General features: G+C 37.6%; 1 protein-coding gene across 1 annotated transcript in view; it reads left to right on the top strand.

Moving 5' to 3' along the window:
- acss3 (acyl-CoA synthetase short chain family member 3) overlaps nucleotides 1–20,562 on the top strand; it is a 44,196-nt gene that overhangs the window by 16,478 nt on the left and 7,156 nt on the right. Inside the window, exons 9-11 of the mRNA XM_067427568.1 lie at nucleotides 5,540–5,643; nucleotides 16,575–16,670; nucleotides 16,847–16,910. Coding sequence (XP_067283669.1) covers nucleotides 5,540–5,643; nucleotides 16,575–16,670; nucleotides 16,847–16,910 — 264 coding nt within the window. The remainder of the gene's footprint in view (nucleotides 1–5,539; nucleotides 5,644–16,574; nucleotides 16,671–16,846; nucleotides 16,911–20,562) is intronic.

Below are 20,562 nucleotides of genomic sequence, written 5' to 3'. Positions count from 1 at the left end.
CAGTTCAGTGCTTGGTCAAATTCTTTTAGGTCAAGTAATTTCCCTTCTTAAAATAAAATATGAATTCTAAAAACCACCTTTTTCCATTTGCCACTGTTCTGTTGGGTCCTCAAATCATTACTTTCTTTAGCAAAATATAGCATAGGCACTCTATAGATATATTTGCGAATTTAATTATCAGATTTTAATGCTTTCAAAATCTTTGAATGTCTTCAAGGATGGGCACTAAACAGCATTAGGGTGTTGATACTAGTGTGGATGTTCTGTCTACAAACACTATGTTGCTGTTTGCTGTGACGGTGCATTGGGGGGGATGCAGTTACCATGGTGATATTAATGGATGTGTTTCAATAAAGCACTATAGAGCTGCTATACAATGGTTATGGCTTTGATTTAAACTAAAGCACTGCTGCATTACCGAGCTGCAATTCCTTTTCTTCCTTGCACTCAAATGATATTCTGCCTGTAATAACTGCTCAGTGCCTTTTTAAAGGCTCAGTCACATGGCCATTAATCATTTACATAAACGTCCAGTTATTAGATGGTTATAAAAAAGCTTGCACCCCAGAGTAAAAAGTGATGTGTGGTGGTGATTGAGGTATACTGTAGATTTACCCTTTATCTGCAATGTTAATGCAATTTGTGATTTTAGCTTTACTGTACGTGACATTTTCAACGATCTTTATTACAGACTCGTGGTCCAAATTAAAAACAAGTCAATACATAAAATAAACAAAATACAACAGTGAAAAGAAATAAAAGAAAAGATACAAATCAATGTGTTACCAGTGTCTCCACAACTTGGGTTGATGGCGTGCAGTACTGGCACTTGACTTCATTTAGCCCATAATCATTTCATTTTTGGAAGCATTAAGCCGGCAATTAAATATATATCCTATAATTTGACCACAAATGTGCAGTATAAATGAATATACTTTAAACAACGACATCTTCACTTCATCTGAGTGTGAACTAAACTTATGTAAATGTTAGTCAGTATATATATATATTATGCAGCTTTCCCTTTCAATATCCGTATCATCTGTCATGGTTGTAATAACATTGACTGTGGCTGTGGTTCTTTTAAGACTCACATGTAATGTTGCACTTTTACTTATGACCAAAATCTAATATTTTTTAACTGCCCCATTCAGCAGTAACAGCCTCTTTGCAAAGCCAGCATTACATTTTGGCAAGCTCACAACATAATTTGTGTTGAAATGTGCCCTACAACCGTTTAAGATCAGAGTAAAAGATCTTCGAGTATCTCGGATTAATAGCATCTGTCTGTCTGTCTGTCTGTCTGTCTGTCTGTCTGTCTGTCTACTGCTACAAACCCATAACGGTCAGATAAGTACGATTTAAACCATGCCAATGCAATTCCACTAATGCCAACATAATTTTCGAGTCTATTAAAAAGAATATTGTGATCAATAGTATCGAATGCAGCGCTAAGATCGAATAACACTGATAGAGAGATACAACCACGATCAGATGATAAGAGTAAATCATTTGTAACTCTAATGAGAGCAGTCTCAGTACTATGAAACGGTCTAAATTCTGACTGGAAATCCTCACATATACCATTTCTTCCATCTTTGGGGACTGTTTATAGACGTAATGTTTTTTATACCGTACAAACTGTACATTCTATCCCCCACACTGCCCCTGCCCCTAAACCTACCCATCACAGGAAACATTCTGCATTTTTTCTTTCTCAAAAAAACTCATCTTGTATGATTTATAAGCCTTTTGAAAAGTGGGGACTGCTGGCTGGTCCCCACAATGTAGGTAATCTCAGGTTTTACTATCCTTATGGGGACATTTGGTCCCATCTTAAACAAGGGCACACACACACACACAGATTTCAATAGGCAAATGTATATGATTGGATAATTATTACAGCAATTATTATGTTTCTGGCATGTTCACAACATTTATTTCCATCAAGAGGTGCATACAATTGTGGTTGTGTTATTTCCATTAAAGGTGTACTAATTTTTGGACAAGATCTTGTACTGACAATGCAAGAGTCAAGCACCCTGTAAAGTGTCCTCCATGCTCACATGCTAGAAATGCGATGATCACTGCAATAATAATCCGATCATAGACTCTTAAGCATTTGCCTATTTGAATCCAAACAGCGACTTTTTTTTTTGGCTAGGCACTTTCAAATATCTAATATCTAAATAATGCACTACAATTTTACCAGCATAGTGGACCCATCTAGATCAGAAAATGCTGTAACATCAATCATGTCAAATAATACCATAATAATTATCATTTTTTTAGATGGCGCTCATTAAACTTTTTTGACAACTCGTGAATATTTATTCTGCATAAAATTCTGTTTTGTTTTTTTCCCCACACTTGGCTTATTCAAATCATAGTAGTAATAATGATGTGTTTTTCACTAAGCATTATTTACTTTTAAACAAGCTTTATTTTGCTCTGGCGCTGTCAGCTATTATTATACTATGCTTCTTTAAAATGACCCTAAATTAATATATGGCAGTTTTATTTTTGCACATATATGACACAAGCACAAAATATATTTGCAAATATAAAATGAAAGGAAGGGCAATTTAGCTCGACCAAAAGGAGACCAATGCGTGACTTTCACACAAAAGCACAGGCTCTCAGTCCAGGACTGTGTCTTTCGTGTCGGTCCTGTAACCTGCGGCTCTCAGCGTGGGTTTAAATGCATGCCAGAGGGCACGACTCGACTCAAAAGAATTTTCCAGCTCAGAGAATCTACAGCTATGCTGTAAGATCAGGATCTGCCCTCTCGACAAGATCATATGAACGATGTTAACCAACACCTGCAGGTCGCTGTGATAGAAATACACACTTGGATTCCTGACTCTAATACATCTGTGGATTTGTAAACAAATACTGATGCAAACGGCTACCTTTATTGCAAAAGTTATTGCATGATATTTTCACCTAGTTTTACACAATATAGTGAATAATCCTGTCTTGATGTACATCAGTGGATCGTTTGTCATGTTGTCATGAGCTTTTTCCTTACAGTAAACTGCAATATCACTCATAACTTTAAAATTTTGTTTAATTAAAGTGCCTATATTATGTGCAATTCTGTTTGGGTGGTCTTCTACAATATGTTTACATGAATCCATGGTCAAAAAACAGTATCATCTTGACGTCATCAACACAAAGCAAACTCTTGAGTGCGGGTCAAAGTACACACACAATTTATTACAAAGCTACTTGGGTTCGGACAGGATGTAAAACTGGAATTACTGATGACTCCTTTCAGGGAGTTCAGAATTTTCTTTGTTTTGGAGAACAGTAACTTTATCGTGCCAAGACGGGCACTTTAACTATCACTTTAAGGATGGTTTCACACTGTAGGCATAACTGCAACAGCGTGTTTTGCATTCTATTATCACAAGGAGAGCCGTGTCTCTACCCAAACCCCCCCATCTACACACACACACACACACACACACACACACACACACACACACACACACACACACCTAAATGATTGTTGGCAGATGTGGCACATGAAGATGGGAGATGGGATGAAAAATTCTGCATAGAGCTTGTAGGAATGCCAATATTTAATTAAATGTTTTTAATGAATGTTTGAGTCAAGTGCCTTTGTCAGGCATTTAAAAGCGGAGAGGTGGGCACTGATTGTGCCTCTGACGTGGTAGGAGAGAAGGTGTTTTTTAATGTATGGTGTTTTGGCCTCAACAGACTCGAGCTTGTTGTTATGCAGATCACACATATGTGACCTTGACTCTAGGTAATTGAATAGTTTCTGCATTGTTTGACCCTGGAGTGAAACAGAAAGGAACCCTGCTTTAATATGGTTACTTGATCATAAACACTGACGTCAGTTATGGAGGGGGATCTTATAGGGGATAGTGGGGTAAGATGTGCTGCACTTTTAATCTAGTGAACTGTGTTTTATGCTAACAACTGTTATTTGCATGTCAAAGTAAATGTTCAATGTGTTAGGAGAAATGCATTTTTTGGCAAATCAAATTTATTCAGGTCTTACATTTGTTTAAATATAAAATATAAATTAAATTATATATATCAATACTTGGTGAAATTGCCAATTTATAAAACTAACTGCCAGTTAATTTCACTCAAAACAGTTTCTGTATCAAAAGCTTTAGGGGTAGATTTGTCAAGAGTTTTGCCTCCAAATGCATCAAATTTTAATAAACTCATCCATTTTCATGTGGAAAATCCGTAGCATAGTTTTTGCGCACATTTCAAAACAGCTTCCTGAAGGCTCATGAATCAGTGTATCGATTCATGATTCGGATCCGAACCGCTGATTCAATTCACTGATTCATAATGCTTCGATGCTTCAGGAATCTGTGTTTTGAAAGCCCCATCACTATATAAGTTCATATATACGTTTCATAAAATGATTAATCCTTTAAATATGGATTGCCTCTCTGGTCAATGTAGGTGGGCATGGTTTCAGTAACCAGGCAGCTTAGCTCCACCCACATCACGCCTCTTTTCCCCTTTTCCGTTATCTGAGAGTGATACATTGCCAAGATGGCGACGGCCAGCTCTGACCACTTTGGGCAGCAAAAATGTTTCTTCACACACCTACGGGTGACGTCACGGACACTACGTCCATATTTTTTTGTGACCGTCTATGGCTGTTATCCATCTGTAATAATATTCAATCCGCAATTAACTTATTTTATTAAAAATCAATATTTGCCTACAGTAATGGTTTTTCAAATGCATTATTTGTTTTGTTTTATAAAAGTAAATTATATAAATCATTTGTATTTTTATAACTGTATAAAACATCAACCTTCACTCAAGTCAGTTAATTATTAAATTATTTATATTGTATTATAATGATATTATTTATATAATTAATGTTATAGGAATAGTAATATTATATAATGAATATAATTTATTATTAGCTGATTCATTAAATTGTTAATCTGATGTTACAGTAAAAAAGTGGAAAGCATTAAGAGACATTTTTTTTATTTGTATATGAAATTTTTAGGAACATAAATTTGTAGTAATATATTTTGAATTCAACTTAAATGCAAAGAGAGTCTGAAAATAAATCTACTTTCCGTCTTAGTTTAGCTTGTGTTTGTCAACTACCAAATCAATCGAATTCACTTACTGTCCCTAGTATTAGCATTTCGAACATGCCTCAATGATGAACAGATGTTTTGACTGTCCTTTGCTCCTTAGCGAGCATCCCTTCGGTATTAACAGGTGTAGTTTACTGTGGAATTGAGCAGATGAAAGGATTGTGTGATATGACCACCCACAGCACGGTTTAATCCATCCCTTGTTTGAGGATTGATGACAGGAACAGCGAGTCCTCACCTTTCGCCAGCTGTGCTTCATGCAATCACTGCTTGTCAGTTCTTCTTGTTTCTTTACGACACCTTTTGAATGCACACCTGAATTCTTTCTCTTCTCTACATTTGTTTTCTGCAGAATCTTTGGGGACACATGAGGCTACTCTGTACAGACTTTTTAAGAGCTGTTTCCTTTTTTCTTTCTGTAGGCTGAGGAACTTGTTTGTAGCCGGAGAGCGCTGTGATATAGAGACCCTCGAATGGGCCAAGAGGAGTTTTGGAGTCCCAGTGCTGGATCACTGGTGGCAAACTGGTGAGTTACTGCCACGCTCGGGTTCATTACTGCTGTAATTTCCTATTGCCTGTTTTATAATGCTGTCTTGTCTTTTATGGCATTATTCACAGTCATTCAGCTCCGTTTTTTTTCAGATTAAATACATTGATTGCCATATTAATGACTCAAAACGAAGAAACAATCTTTTACAACCACTGTTAGCTGTCGTTTTGGAGAGAGAGGACTATACATTATCCAAATGTACTTTATTACACTAAATCAGGATGTGCAAATTGATTGAACATTTAGACTTACAATAAATCATCCAATTTGAATTGGTTTTCAAACCATGAATAGATTTGGTTCGGATCAGGTTTGTAAAATGGATTTCATAGTTTTGTCTTTGCTGTTCACAGTACAAACAAATGTTTTTTTTTTCCAAGTATGCCAAAACATGTCAGAACAAAGCCTAAGATGAAGCTTGCATTGATGAAGCTGGCATTTATATCAGTGGTTGGCACAATGTGATTCCTCTCAGCAGACGATGAGTCAAGTAATGTTTGATTTAAGCAGATCAAATATTTGTTTGATTGAAGCTTGAGTGGCACCTTATTCATTTGATTGTAGGTGGGATTAGGTGTGGGCGGTTTGACATCCAGATACACTAGCATTCAAAATTTTGACATTGTTTTTTTTTTATCCAGAAGCAGTCAATATGTTTAAAAAAATGACAGAAAGGACATTTGTAATGTTTTTCAAACTTAAAATAAATGCTGTTGCTTTGAACTTAATTTTAAATGCATTGAAATGAAGGATCCTGAAAAAAAAAAATACATCAGTTTCCATAAAAATATTAAGCAGCACAGCAGTTTTCAAAATTGATAATAATCAGAAATGTTTGTTGAGCAGCAAATAAGTATATTAGAATGATTTTTAAGGATCACGTGGAACCGAAGACTGGCGTAATGGTGCTGAAAATAAAGCTTTGCCATAACAAAAAATAAATTACATTTTTTTAAATATATACTAATATATTTCCTCGCAATTGATGGCATTTTTTGGCTTTGTGTTTTCACTGTTATACAGGGTACAGTATAACACGTTCTAAAAGAGTGCTGAATCTCCTGATTAAAACACATGCGAAGAAGATGCAGAAACACGCAATATTATATGCAATCATCAACCATCAACATTAAACGGCATATAAATCAAAACTGCCTAACGTTACTGAATGAAATGTTGACACAAGACGAGGTATATAGCTGGGCAAGCATTAGGGGGTGGTGATGGACTCGATCTACTCTGTCTGTGTTTGATCATCTCTCTGAATCTGATCTGGATGTAGACAACAACAACAAAAACTTTTGCTCAATGTACACATTTTTAGGAAACTTACCCATATTTAAGGGTTGATCAAAATAAATGCGCAAAGCTAGAATACAATTTTTTTTTTCTAAGCAGAGGCTACATTCTTTCTTTTGATATAATGCATGTTCAGATATTCATACAACAAAATATTTTGGGGGCCATGAATATTTTATGAAAATGATCAAAAACACAAAAAGGTTTTTGGCAACTTAAAAAAAATGCTGGCAGGAAAAAGTTAACAGGAAAAGATTATTTTGAATTACAATACTATCTCACAATAATACAGTTTGTACTGTATTATTTAATCAAATAAATGCAGCCTTGGATATAAGACTTCTTTCAAAAGCTGAAAGCTGTGGTTTTTACTGTATACATTACAAAATTATTATTTTAATGGTAATTATTTTAATTTTTAGCAAAAATTGTTAGATTGTAACGTACAAGAATACGTTCGTATTATACAAAAATAATGTATATTTGTTGAAAAAAACTACCTAAAAGGAAAATACTTTATTCTTATTTGATTACAATCTTACCAAGTTAATATGATAACAAATGAACAAGTTTGGCATAAGTTATTAATAAATAAAAACTAACCCCCAAAAAACAACAACAACAACTTCATAATGGCACCATGTAACACCTTAGTTCAGGGATGTAAAACTCTGTCCTGGAGGGTCACTGTCCTGCCGAGTTACAGTTACAGCTACAGCTACAACTTGCCTCAACACTCCTGCCTGTTAGTTTCTAGTATGCCTAGTAAGACATTGATCAGCTGCTTCAGGTGGGTTTCATTGTGGTTGGATCTAAACTCTGCAGGACAATGATCCTCCAGCAGCAAGATTGGACACCCCTGCCTTAGATGAAAGGAATCTGAAATCAGGTACAAATCTAAGGGTGCTTTCACACTAGGACTGTTGGTGCGCACCCGGGTTCAATTGACGTCAGAGTTCGGTTTGTTTGGATGATGTAAACGCTGTCTCCTGAACTCCGTCTTCTGAACAACGTACCCGAGTCTGCTTAAAAAGGTGGTCTGGGGTTTGATTCATGTGAACTCTGGTATAGTTTGCTGCTGATGTGAAAGTGATTTGATAAAAATTTTCCTGACGGGTGTTACGCTGCAAGCAGAGAGCTTTAGGTGTAATTTCTGCTCGTCTTCAGCTTTCTTTAGAGCATTTGCAGTTAATTCGCAGCATATAGACGCAAGTGCAATTACGTACTGAAGCTTTGGTAACAAAAACAAAAATATAAAAGTGAGGTGAGCAACGCTATGCACTTTACCACCTTCTCGCTGTCATTACCAAGCAACGGTTTAAACAGCTGTTGCTTTGATGACGCAAACGCACCCGGGTTCGGACCCAAATAATATTATGTGAAAAGCGAGGGCAGGGGGAGAGAGAGCAATCGAACTCAGGTTCGGGCCAGGCAATCATACAAAGTGTGAAAGCACCCCAAGTTATTTTACGCTTCACTAAAGTTTGTGACAGGTGGCTAAAGGTGCAACTTTCTGTTGTTTATGTTTATGTTGTTTGTGTTCCTGACCTTAAAGTCACCCTTATTTCTCTGGCAAGCCTGAAATGGATTGTCTGAAAAACAGTACACTTTTTTGATATTCATAACCCCTCTTGCCAGCATGATACATAAACCATCACCATGTATAATGAATTGGGTTACCTCCTCGTTCCATACTGGCCACAAAACATATTCAGCTCATAAATATCTCTGAGAAATAAACAGGTGCCGAGCTTGAGCAGAGAATATTGTACAAAATGAATCGAATCACCTTTTTTTCTAACATCCATATTTCTAGTTGGAACTCTTTGTGTCGTTCGAAAGCACAAATTTAAAAGCAGTGTCAGATCTGTCTTGATGCGTGAACGCCGGGAACATTGAATCCGTATGAGCGCAGGGTCAGAGAGGCTTAATGTACTTAATGTGATGAATGAATCTGTCTCAACAGTTTGTGTGTCCTGTCCTCCATTTATAGTTTCACCCTCTCTCCATCCAATTCGTGATTAAAAGCACATTTATGCATCGACACCAAGACGAGTCGTATTATTACACATCTTGAAATAACATCACCACGGCGTGCAAGCACACAAACGCCACAGCGTGTTTAAATTGTTCAGCTGCGAGATTTGATTAGAAGAGCTGATGAGGTGTAGTGTAACAGCAGATTGGTTGCGCTGGTGTGATAGCTTTTCTAAAATAAAGTGGAAGTGATTTGAACCATCATTATCTATGTCATTACTAGCTCAAAGTTCCCCAGGCTCATGTGAGCAATGCAATATCAGAAGTCAAGCTGTTGTGAGCGCTCTCTCTCTCTCTCTCTCTCTCTCTCTCACCCTCTCTCTCTCTCTCTCTCTCTCTCTCTCTCTCTCTCTCACCCTCTCTCTCTCTCTCTCTCTCTCTCTCTCTCTCTCTCCCTCCCCCCCTCTCCCCTACACACACGTTTGCATGCTACATCTTGGGGATAAATATAGCAGTTATCTTCTCCCAAATAAGTCGCATCGAAAACTCAAGAAACTTTGCACACTCATCAGAATTGTTGAAAATGTACGTATGATATGGCTTTCAGAATTAGGCGTGACAAAATTTCAATTAAACGCCATTCAAGCTACGTTTCACATACAGATATGAAATTCGGTAGACACATGAAACAGACCTATATCTACAAAAAACACTGTAATTCCCTCCCAGAAACACATTAATATGCCATCAAGTCCCAAACATGCTAGAAACATGTAAAATCATGCAACACTCGGCTAAGTGCTAATGTATGCGACACCAAATAGGAAGTTGTTGTAATTCAGGAATACAATGTCTGAACTGCCCCAAACTTCATGTTTGATAATAGTCCTGACCTGAAGACAACTACATGACCATTTTAAGTTATAGTCAAAGCACCATCTGCTGGCTTACAGTGACTTTAGCATATTTCTTCACTATTCACTGTTTTCCTGAGACCACCGGGTGGCAGTGGTCCCAGGTGCGAGGGCCCTTTCATCGCTGCTTGCAGCTTTAAAGCTACACTGTGTAACTTTTTTAGTTTATTCTTAGCTAAAAAAATGTTCTTTCAAAAATATGTGCTCATTAATGTATATTTACTTCTTTCAAGTAATAAAGTATTATCGTAAGTTTATAATATTCCATTGAAAATACATACGTGTGAGGGGTTCGGATGCCAGTCGCCATGTTGCCCCTCCATCTTGAAAGTACAGTAGCCAAAGAGGGACATACGCGTAAATTCAAGCTTCACCTTTCACGTTTGAACACTCGATGGCACTCATGAACGAGGTCGAACTGGAAGCCATGTTAATCTTGGACTAAATCGGCCACCGTAGGAGTTAAAGCGAAATCAGAATTGAGAGGAACAGAAACTAATATTCACTGGATAGTCATATGCCTTTACACCGCTAGATGGGGGAAAATATCACACAGTGTAGCTTTAAGAATTTACAATCAGTGTTGTTATTGTTAATTAAAACTTAAGCTATTATAAGTTGTTAACTCTTTCCCCACCAAACACAGAATTTTCTGTTATTTGTGAGAAAACGTGTGTTTTCAAAAATCAGATGTTTGAGTATCGTTCAGAATCTGATTTGGATACAGTCTTTCACAAAGACGTGATTTTCTCAGCTTTTTGTTCAAAATGTTGCTTTTTTTTAAATGAAAAATACCCATATTCAAATGTTGATAAAAAAGGAATTGATTCAAAGAAGAGGGTCAGCTATATATTCTTTTGATATATATTGCATGCTCAGATATTTATAAAATAAAATATGCTATGAGCTATAACATTTTTGTGAAAATGGTCAAAAACCCTGGTGGTGGCTGGCAACTTTTTTTTTTTAATGCTGGCGGGGAAAGATTGAAATAAAAGTAAATTAAAAAGTAAAATAAAATTTAAATATTAATGATGCATCCACATAAAAAAGGATGAAAACTTAAATTAAAATGAATACAAAATTAAAATATAAAAATAACCGCTTATTAATTCAAAATAATAATGCATACTATAATAGTATATAAGTAATACTAAAATAACACGGTTAATGCGCTTTTTAGTGGCTATTGCTTAAATCAAACAGTGTGTTTGCAATCTCAAATAGACAAACACACGCATGTAAATGTGTTGCTTGATTGTTATTCTCAGCGGCAACGCTCATCCAGCACACACAGAAATTGAAAGAAAGGCTGCCGCTTTTGAGACCTGATAATAATCTGTGTGCTATTTTAAGACGCAACTCCTGCTGTGAAGAGGTGGGGGTCTTTGGTGATGAGGGCTGCTGATGTCACTGCTGTTGCTGGGCAACTGGTATGTTTCCAGTTGGGAGTATGTGTGTAAATGACTGCTGGCTGTACAAACGACCTTAACGTGGCCGCGAGCGTTGAGCTGGACGCCGTGCGTGCGCAGACCCTGGCACAGTCTGCTTGTTTTTGACTCTGGTGAAGTTTATCAGCCCACTAAATCGACTTTACGTGAGGTGGCAGGTGGCTGGCAATAACTGTTGATTTCAGGACATGAACTTCAGAATGAACAAATGAGACATTTTTGTGTCAAAAACCTCATGTTTATTTTTCTGTTCCGACCAAAACTCGGTTAAGTGCACCTTCTCATTTCACTTCATTGACTTAATGTTAAAGTGTTCAAGTTTTTTTGCTTACAAAACATATTAGTTGTAGTGTACCATCCTATTTCTGACCCTTACAATTTTTATCGGGTACCTTTAAAAGGATGACTGACTTGAATAACAATGGAGCACAAGAGAAAGCATGCAATAAGATATGCATGTTGGTAACATAAAGCTATGGAATGCCTTCAGAAGATTCGGGGTGTAGTGCACGAGTCTTATAGCCTGACAAGCCAGACCTACATCAAGATGTTTGGTCTGGAAACTCACCATTGACAGGGCTCAATCTGAGGGGCGGGATAAACGGTTGTCTTTCAAACTCCCTCTGCACACGATAGGATAGCGCTACACCAACCAGAGCAACGTGAAGCAGAGCTCGTTGACAGATTAAACATTCGCTGTATCTGGTCGGCAAAACTCAGAACACATCTTCCCTTTTTAAGAATGACTTCAGTGCCGTTCTTTGTTCTTTTCTCCGAGAAAAGCTTAACTCCAAGTCTTCCAGAGTCACAGCCAAAGCCGATTCGAAAGACCGCCATTCGCCAGCTTCTGTGTTTACTAGAAGCACGCAAACGCAACTCGGCCGTCATTATGTTAAACCTCGCCCACCAACTCTATACACAATTTGATTGGCCTGACCAGAGTTTGGATTTTACAGCTCAAAACTGTATTGAGAGTTGCTAGACGATTAGATTTACTTCCGCTAGGGTGCGTATAGATTTCTAGGCTACGAGTCTTATGGACCACATTGATGATTTATTTTTATTTCCATCTGTGAAATCACCCGCTAAGATTCATTAGTCCACATGAAATTCGGACACTAAGTACACCAGAGGGGAAGCCACTTTTGTTAGCTTGTAGCTTTTGCTTCATCATAATGTAAAAAGTGGTGTTTCATGATAATGTAAAAACTGAATAAAACAAATTATAATACTCAATAATCTACCAAGATGGTACCAATATATGATGTAATTATAATGACATTATGAGGTAACTGCATAAGAATCAGTGTTTTTATTGTTAACTAAAATGTAAGCTGTTAAAAAGTAATTTTTTATAAATAAAATATAAATATTAGAAGAATAAATGTAAATGAAAGTGTACATGGAATTACTGAAATAATAAAAGTAAGCCAGAAGGGCTGCCACTTTTGCATAGTCTACACTTCCTGTTTCATAATAAAGTAGAAAAAAACAATAAAAAAACATGCTGACAGCGTGGTTGTGATTATTTTGTCACACGCAATGTTTCCCTGAACGAGTAATTACAGCCACATTTGTTTTCACCTCTTCAGCTGAGGCTCGAGAAATCATTAGGCACAAAACCTCATTGCATTTTTGAATTGTATGTGATTGTGTATGGTTTCGGAAGCCACCACTTTGAGAGATTTTTACAGATACAGATGACTGATAATTAGTCACATTCATATATTTAAGATAGAGTGGTGCAGGGATGACGTCTAAAACCCGGTGGTTCCCTTGAAATTTTCCTATGGGTTTTATAATGGGGGTTTTCAATTCATGAGTAAAATAAGGTTTGCTTTAAACTACTGCTGCCATACAATTAATCACATCCAAAATTGGTGTGTGTGTGTACTGTGTATAATTATTATGTATAAATACACCCACATGCATGCTTACATATATATATTAGGGGTGTAACGATACGCATATTCGTATTGAACCGTTCGGTACGAGGCTTTCGGCTCGGTACGCATTATGTACCGAACGGTTCTCGGACTAATTAATTAGACTTGGAAAAATAAAAAAAGTGTGTGAAATATAATAACATGCGTTCAACAATAACCAAAACCTCGTGGGGTCTCAATGATCCTAAGAAAGGTGAGAAATCAGCCCAGAACTACACCTGAGGAGCTGGTCAATGACCTGAAAAGAGCTGGGACCACCGTTTCCAAGGTTACTGTTGGTAATACAATAAGATGTCATGGTTTGAAATTATGCAAACCTGGTGAAAAACTACAGGTTTGACCTCTGTAATTGCAAACAAAGGCTACTGTACCAAATATTAACATTGATTTTCTCAGCTGTTCAAATACTTATTTGCAGCTGTATCATACAAATAAAAAGTTAAAAAATCATACATTGTGATTTCTGGATTTTTTTTTTGATTATATGTTTCTCACAGTGGACATGCACCTACGATGATAATTGCAGACCCCTCCATGATTTCTAAGTGGGAGAACTTGCAAAATAGCAGAGTTTAAATTGACTCATTGTATGTTTATGTATGTATATATGAATATATATATATCGCATGATAAAAAGGAATGGCACATTCTTCAAAATTACTTCAGTCGTACTAGTTTGTAACAACATTGTGTGAGTAAATGACCTACATACTAATTTCAGACATAGCAGACTTTCCTGCTCTGTGTGCGTTTCCACACACTGTGCGTCACCTGTGAAAAGTGCTTGAGCTTTCTGCATTACTCACATATGTCAGCAGTGCCAGACAGACTCGTGGTGTCACACTGCGATGCCAACAGTTTCTGCCTCACTCTCTACCTCCCTCTTTTTACCAGTTACACTCTCTCCCTCTTCATCACTCGCTCGCTCTCTGTCCTGCTGTTCACAGCTCTCCTGTAGCATCTGGCTCCGAGACAGATGACGAACAAGCCTGTGGTCTATTTATGAACGCTTTGCTCTGTCGTCTACTGATTGTGAAATATTTTTAACTTTTGTGATGTTTATTTATAAGCCAGACATCATGTAATTTATGCAGGTAGTGCGACTCGAGCGTGCGGGTCCTGTTTTAAATGCATACTTAATATGCGCTCTTGCATTACCGTGGCGGTAACAAACCCAAGGGAGGTGATGAGTTTCAAGTTTCCTCGAAACGTCTGTGCCATTAAATGTCATGTAACTTTCTGTTAATATTGAAATAAGTCAATTTATAGTCATGTTAAATGTATAATTGTATAAATGTGTGTATAATGTATAGAATGTTAAAGTCAATGTAACAGCAGTAGTGACAGTGACAGATTCCACACTGCCTGACAAGCCAGACCCACATCAAGATGTTTGGTCTGGAAACTCACCATTGACAGGGCTCAATCTGAGGGGCGGGATAAACGGTTGTCTTTCAAACTCCCTCTGCACACGATAGGATAGCGTTAAAACCAACCAGAGCAACGTGAAGCGGAGCTAGTTGATAGATTCCACTTTCACCGTATCCGGTCGGCAAAACTCCGAACACATCTTCCCCTCTTAAGAATGACTTCAGTGCCGGTCCTTTTTTTTTCTTAGAGAAAAGCTTAACCTAAGTCTTCCAGAGTCGTGGCCAAAGCCGAATCGAAAGACCGCCGTTCATCAGCTTCTGTGTTTACTAGTAACACGCAAGCGCAACTCTGTCGTCATTATGTTAAACCTCGCCCACTGACTCTATACATTGTGATTGGCCTGACCAGAGTTTGGTTTTTTACAGCTCAGAAGTTTATTGAGAGTTGCTAGGCGACACTCGCGGCAGATTAGATTTGCTGCCGCTAGGGTGCGTCTAGATTTCTAGGCTAACGTACAGTACATCTGAGGAAACTAATTATGCAAATAAAAAGCGCGTGGACTCGTTTTAACCCCATGGATGTTGATTGGATTGAGGCAGATTTGAACGTTTTGAGCAAAAGGTAATACAAAAATTATATTTGCTGTCGTCTCCCGTTCGCCATTATAGAAGTTTACCTAACTATGATTCCTGACCCTGGAAATGTGAAAAGGGTCCATTTTAAGATAGAGGTGAAGTTTAAAAGGATAGAATGATTAGAGAAAGCTGCCAGGTCTCCAGAGACAGGTCTGTCGTTTCACTGGAAGATGAAGTTGACATTTTGATCCTTTCCAAAAAAAGGTGAAAAATTAAACATTTGCATGCATGAATTGTGCCAGTTATTTTAGGGTTATTTATATACTTTTTTTAATTAATATTTTGAATTAGCTTGATGTAGTATTTAAATGAACTTTATTTATTATTTCAGTCTTAGTCATTTTAGTATTTAAACTTGAAATAACAATTGCTTACTGTAATAAAAAAAAAAAAATTTTAATTTAATTTCAGCTTTTCAATTTCAAATACCAAAAACTATTTATAATATAATAATAAATAATAATTCATTACATTTATATGGAGCTTTTCTAGGCACTCAAAGCGCTTTGCATAGAAGGGGAAAATTTCCTCAACCACCACCAATGTGCAGCATCCACCTGGATGATGCAACGGCAGCCATATTGCTCCAGAACGCTCACCACACACCAGCTGATTGGTGGAGAGGAGACAATCATTATATGGGGATTATTAGGAGGCCATGACAAATTTGGCCAGGATGCCAGCGGGGCATTATACATATATTACACCCCTAATAATAATAATAGTTGTAGTTATAGTTTTAATCAACAGTAACTCTACTAAATTGTTCACAATAAGATTATTAAGATCACATTTATAAATGTGATTTTTTTTTTTAAATTAATAAATATTATTAAATAGAATTTCCATTTCATGTCGACTTTAATGGCAGCTAGTTCAGCAAGGGTCTTTACGAACTGTTGGTCCACTTCTCAGACATCCCAAGACCTGACAAATGCCAATTAAACATGTTATAAAAGCTGGCCAATACAGGGCACTCATTTTTTTCATGAAATTAGTCATGGTCAACAAACAGTCTAAATGTAGGTTTGCATCACCATCGTCTACCCTCTCTCTGACCTTTACAATTAAAAATGACACCGTTTCTTTAAGAATACTATAGATGGTTTAATGACCTTTGTTTGAATGACCTTCTGATTGGGTCAACCTCTTTGCATGGTAAATGAGTAACAAGACTCCTTCAAATTCCTGAATGATGAAAAGTCATTGATATGCAAATATAGGCGGTCATATGTTAATGAGCTTATGTTTGGCTCATTCTGAATGACCTGCTTATGCTGCTTATCTCATCACTATAATTTCTCTGTGATGCAGAAAGCGGCTCCTCCATCACCGCGTCCTGTGTCGGTCTGGGCTGCTCCCTCGCTCCCCCTGCCGGTACCGCCGGTAAAGCTGTGCCTGGATACGACGGTGAGATCCCTCTACTTTTTACTTTGGCACGCTTCATGTGGCACATGTGAGGCTCATAATTAGTTTATTACAAACTCTTTGAGCGTCTTAGAGGTTGTTTTGATTGACATTTGAGCATGTAATAGCTAGATAATTCAATAAACGACCAAAGCACTTTCTTTATCTTTGTTTTATAGTGACAGTGATTGATGATGATATGCAACAGGTGAAACCAAGGACTCTGGGAAATATTGTGGTAAAGTGAGTTATTTGAATCATTTCATTGTTTTAGTTTTATTGATAGAGACAGTAGGACGGGGGCAGAAGAAAATGGCAGTAGGATCAGGCAGAAGCATACGCACTTACCAGGAAACCATAGGGCTGGGCATTGCATCAGGAAACAAATGTCATAAGCATCAAGAGATCCTAACTGGATCATGTTTGTTACCCCTCAAACGCATGAACATGAAATCAAAATGGACCTTTATTGACTACTTTGTTTTAATTCACAATTAATCAGTGCTTCAAAATGTTGCTTTCCCTTTAAAAGGAAATCGCCAAACCATTGCTTTCAGATGGATGAATCGAGGCACATTTTACAAGTTTGAAGATCCTGTTTTACTCAGAAACACATTCGATAAAAACAGTAAATATAGGTTGTGATGAATTCTGTTTGCCGTCTAAAAGGACAATCAATGAAATGTCACCTCTTAAATTTGGCTTAAAGCGGAAGGTGTCAATGTGCCCTTGAATCATTTTGACATTGTGCCTTAACTTTGTTAATGCGGTATAGAAAAAGTATCTATGGACAGAAAACCGTAACTTTTTATTGGCACAGTCTGAAGATGATTTGACTCGAATTTGGTGAAAACCTAACGGTCTAGGTGGAGTTAGAAAAAAATGTGTTTTTAAATAAAATTAAAAACGTTATTAGCAACTTTGGAAATTCTTTGGAAAACTCTTTTTACCACAAGGTGGCACTGCCCTAAAACTTTTTGAGGACTGTCAGGGCATGATGCTGACGACAAATACCAAGTTTCATAATGATATGCCAATGCATTTGTAAAACATAGCATTTTACAATACAATTCAAAATTGCAGACGGGCAAAATTGCTGATATGGAAAGAAATTGGGTATAGTTCGACTCGGCATGAACTACATTTTTGCCTAAACCTTTCAGAAGTTCTAAACAAAAATAGCCATTTTTTATATCTCTTGACCACTAGGCAGCACTGTGTTGGAGGTACTGGTTGTCATAAGGCACACCAAGTTTGGTCAGAATACACTTAAGGATCGGGGAGATATAGCCTCGCATTTATTTTGGCGTAAATTTCTTCAATTTTTTTTACACGCTATTCGAGAATTAAGAGTTTGACTCAGGGTGTAAGCAAATCGTCAAGGAGCCAAGAGGGGATAAGAGGGGAAAAGAACTCTTGATGCTGGTACCACTTTTAGGCCATCCTTAAAAATATTCTTGTTTGCCGTAACCCGACCGACCCTGTCAATTTAGGGCCGACTCAATTTTTTATTTTTTTCCCCTTTTAGTCCGACCGACTTGCCGGTTGTAAATTGGCTTTAAGACCGACCAATTTCTTTTTTTACTTTTCAAACAACTAATACAACAGTAATAAAATAATATGAATTATATTTTAGTAAGTATTATAAATGTATAAATTGCCTGGGCCATACAAACGAAGGCTACGTTCTTTCGTTTATAGAAAAGCCCGTGACGTCATCTATGTTTACACTATGGTTAACGGATGTCACACTATGGCCTGCACGTGCGTTCGTTTCGGCTCGACTCATACTCTCATTCACTGTAACGTTAGACTGTTAAAGCCCTGTCGGAGATTTCGCCGCATTGTGTGACAGGAGTCAGGACCATGGACACGTTACACACACCAGGCAAGTGCACTGCAGAGGGGAGGGCTTAGTTTGAGCCCCTGCCCTTTTTGAAAATGAATCAAAAGTGCCCCTCTCAACATTTATCATTACTATATTGTGGCGAATAAAACAGATTTTGAATTATAATTAATATAACAACGTGTACAAAACAGTAACAAATGGCGGAAAAGCCGTTTATCTTGTCTCTGTCAGTCTGAAATGTCGTTGTCATAACGCGTTGCTATGGGTAGCGTGTGTTCTGCTCGACCCCAGCGCGTGGTGGGAGCGGCGGCACTGGTTGTAACTTGAAAAATAATGCTTTATGTATGGTTCTGTCGATGGATACACGTGCACTACAACAGCGATAATAAAAGAAAACGTGGGCAAAACGGTCTATATTTGTAAACTGTGTTGCCGTATGACCAGTGCTGCCGTATGACCAGTCATTTTCGCCATCATCACTCAGTATATTCGCCAGAAGACGCGAATGAGAACCCTCTGCAGTGAGAGAAGATCTGTCTCTGTGCGCAGCGCGCGCACGTCTCACAGCGCGCAAATATTGAGTTCTTTCAAGTCTTGCGTTTGAATGGATAAACTCACACAAAAAGTATGTTAACATGTCGATCTTGATGAGTATCCATCAGACAGTCTATATCCCTTAAGAGAACTTTATACAGTTGAGAAAGACGAGCATATCTCTGTATTAGGTCTTAAAGGGGCAGTAGCCTTTACTGCTCTCTGTCAAACAAAAGATAAGGACTCACTCACTGCTCTTGATCGAATAGCTGGTTATAGCTACTTAATTAATGGAATTCATAAAAACAACTTTTTGCTTTTTAATATTCAAATGCACTAGTTTATATCACCAATTGCGTTGGTCTGGCAAGAAGTGCAAGCCACTTCAGAGACACAGATAGTTGCGTGTTCTGAGTTAACACAATCGAGCATAAAAATAAGAAACATATCACGGGAAAATACTAAAACGGGAAGACAGCGGGAAAAGAGCTAAAATACGTGAGAAACCCGGAAAAAAAGGGAGGGTTGACAGCTTTGAGTCAATGACAGCTAGCTGGTGGTTGGACCCTTTTCTTAAAGAATACACCTGAAATTTATGCAATAAACATGTTTTTGACAAATATTTCAATTTGTTTGTGGTCTATATAACCTGCAATTAGCCTACACGCCCGAAGGCACGGCTTGAAGACCCAGTCAGTGATGTCACGATATGCCAATTTGTTTAAATTCATACCTACGTAATCACCATCACCAAAAAGTTAAATTTTTTTTTGTATTAAAATTTGAAGAAAAAAAATATAGACCTACCTACCGACCCTTTTTTTTAAAAAATTTACTGGTACTGCAAACCAAAATATTTTTAAGGATGGCCTTATGGTTCAAAAGTTATTAGCATAAACATAAGTGCAACTTTAGACAGTTGGTGGCCCTAGAGGGACTGAGTTAGAGATATCAAATTTACTATGGCTACAGTTCAAAGCGTTTTTTATCCGTGTGCCAAATTTCATAACTTTCCCGCCAGCGGTTCTATGGGCTCCCGTAGACTTCCAGAGCACCTGGTAATAATAACAGATCATTACAAATATCTTTAAAATGATATATGACTGTATGACCACGTCGTTCTCGATCTATTGAACTCTCTCCCTCTTGTAGATGGACATATGGACAGGCACTCTTGCCTCGATGCCCGACGTGTCCTAAAGGTGATAGCGTAACCTCTTTGTTAGATCTTCACAAATAACTCTCCTGTTCTGTGTTTTCCACTTCAATGTTCTCACAACAATAAATGATTTACTGACACAAAGCCAAAGCAGACGAGAATCTTTTCATCACAGATCTGACTTTAAAATCTCAGGCTTTGTAGGAGGACATTAAGGCCGAGTCTGAGCGGAATGACTAATGGGGTCTCGTCTCGCACCGTCTGCTTAGAAAAGAGCATCTTCGGTGTTCTTTCAGGCTTTCTTCAGGTGCGACACCCGTCTAAGCCCGGTGACGCAGCCGTCCTTGCCCGCC

The sequence above is a fragment of the Pseudorasbora parva genome, chromosome 20, assembly GCF_024679245.1.
Source record: "Pseudorasbora parva isolate DD20220531a chromosome 20, ASM2467924v1, whole genome shotgun sequence".
NCBI lineage: Eukaryota > Metazoa > Chordata > Actinopteri > Cypriniformes > Gobionidae > Pseudorasbora > Pseudorasbora parva.
This window is presented reverse-complemented; position numbering and strand designations above follow the sequence as displayed.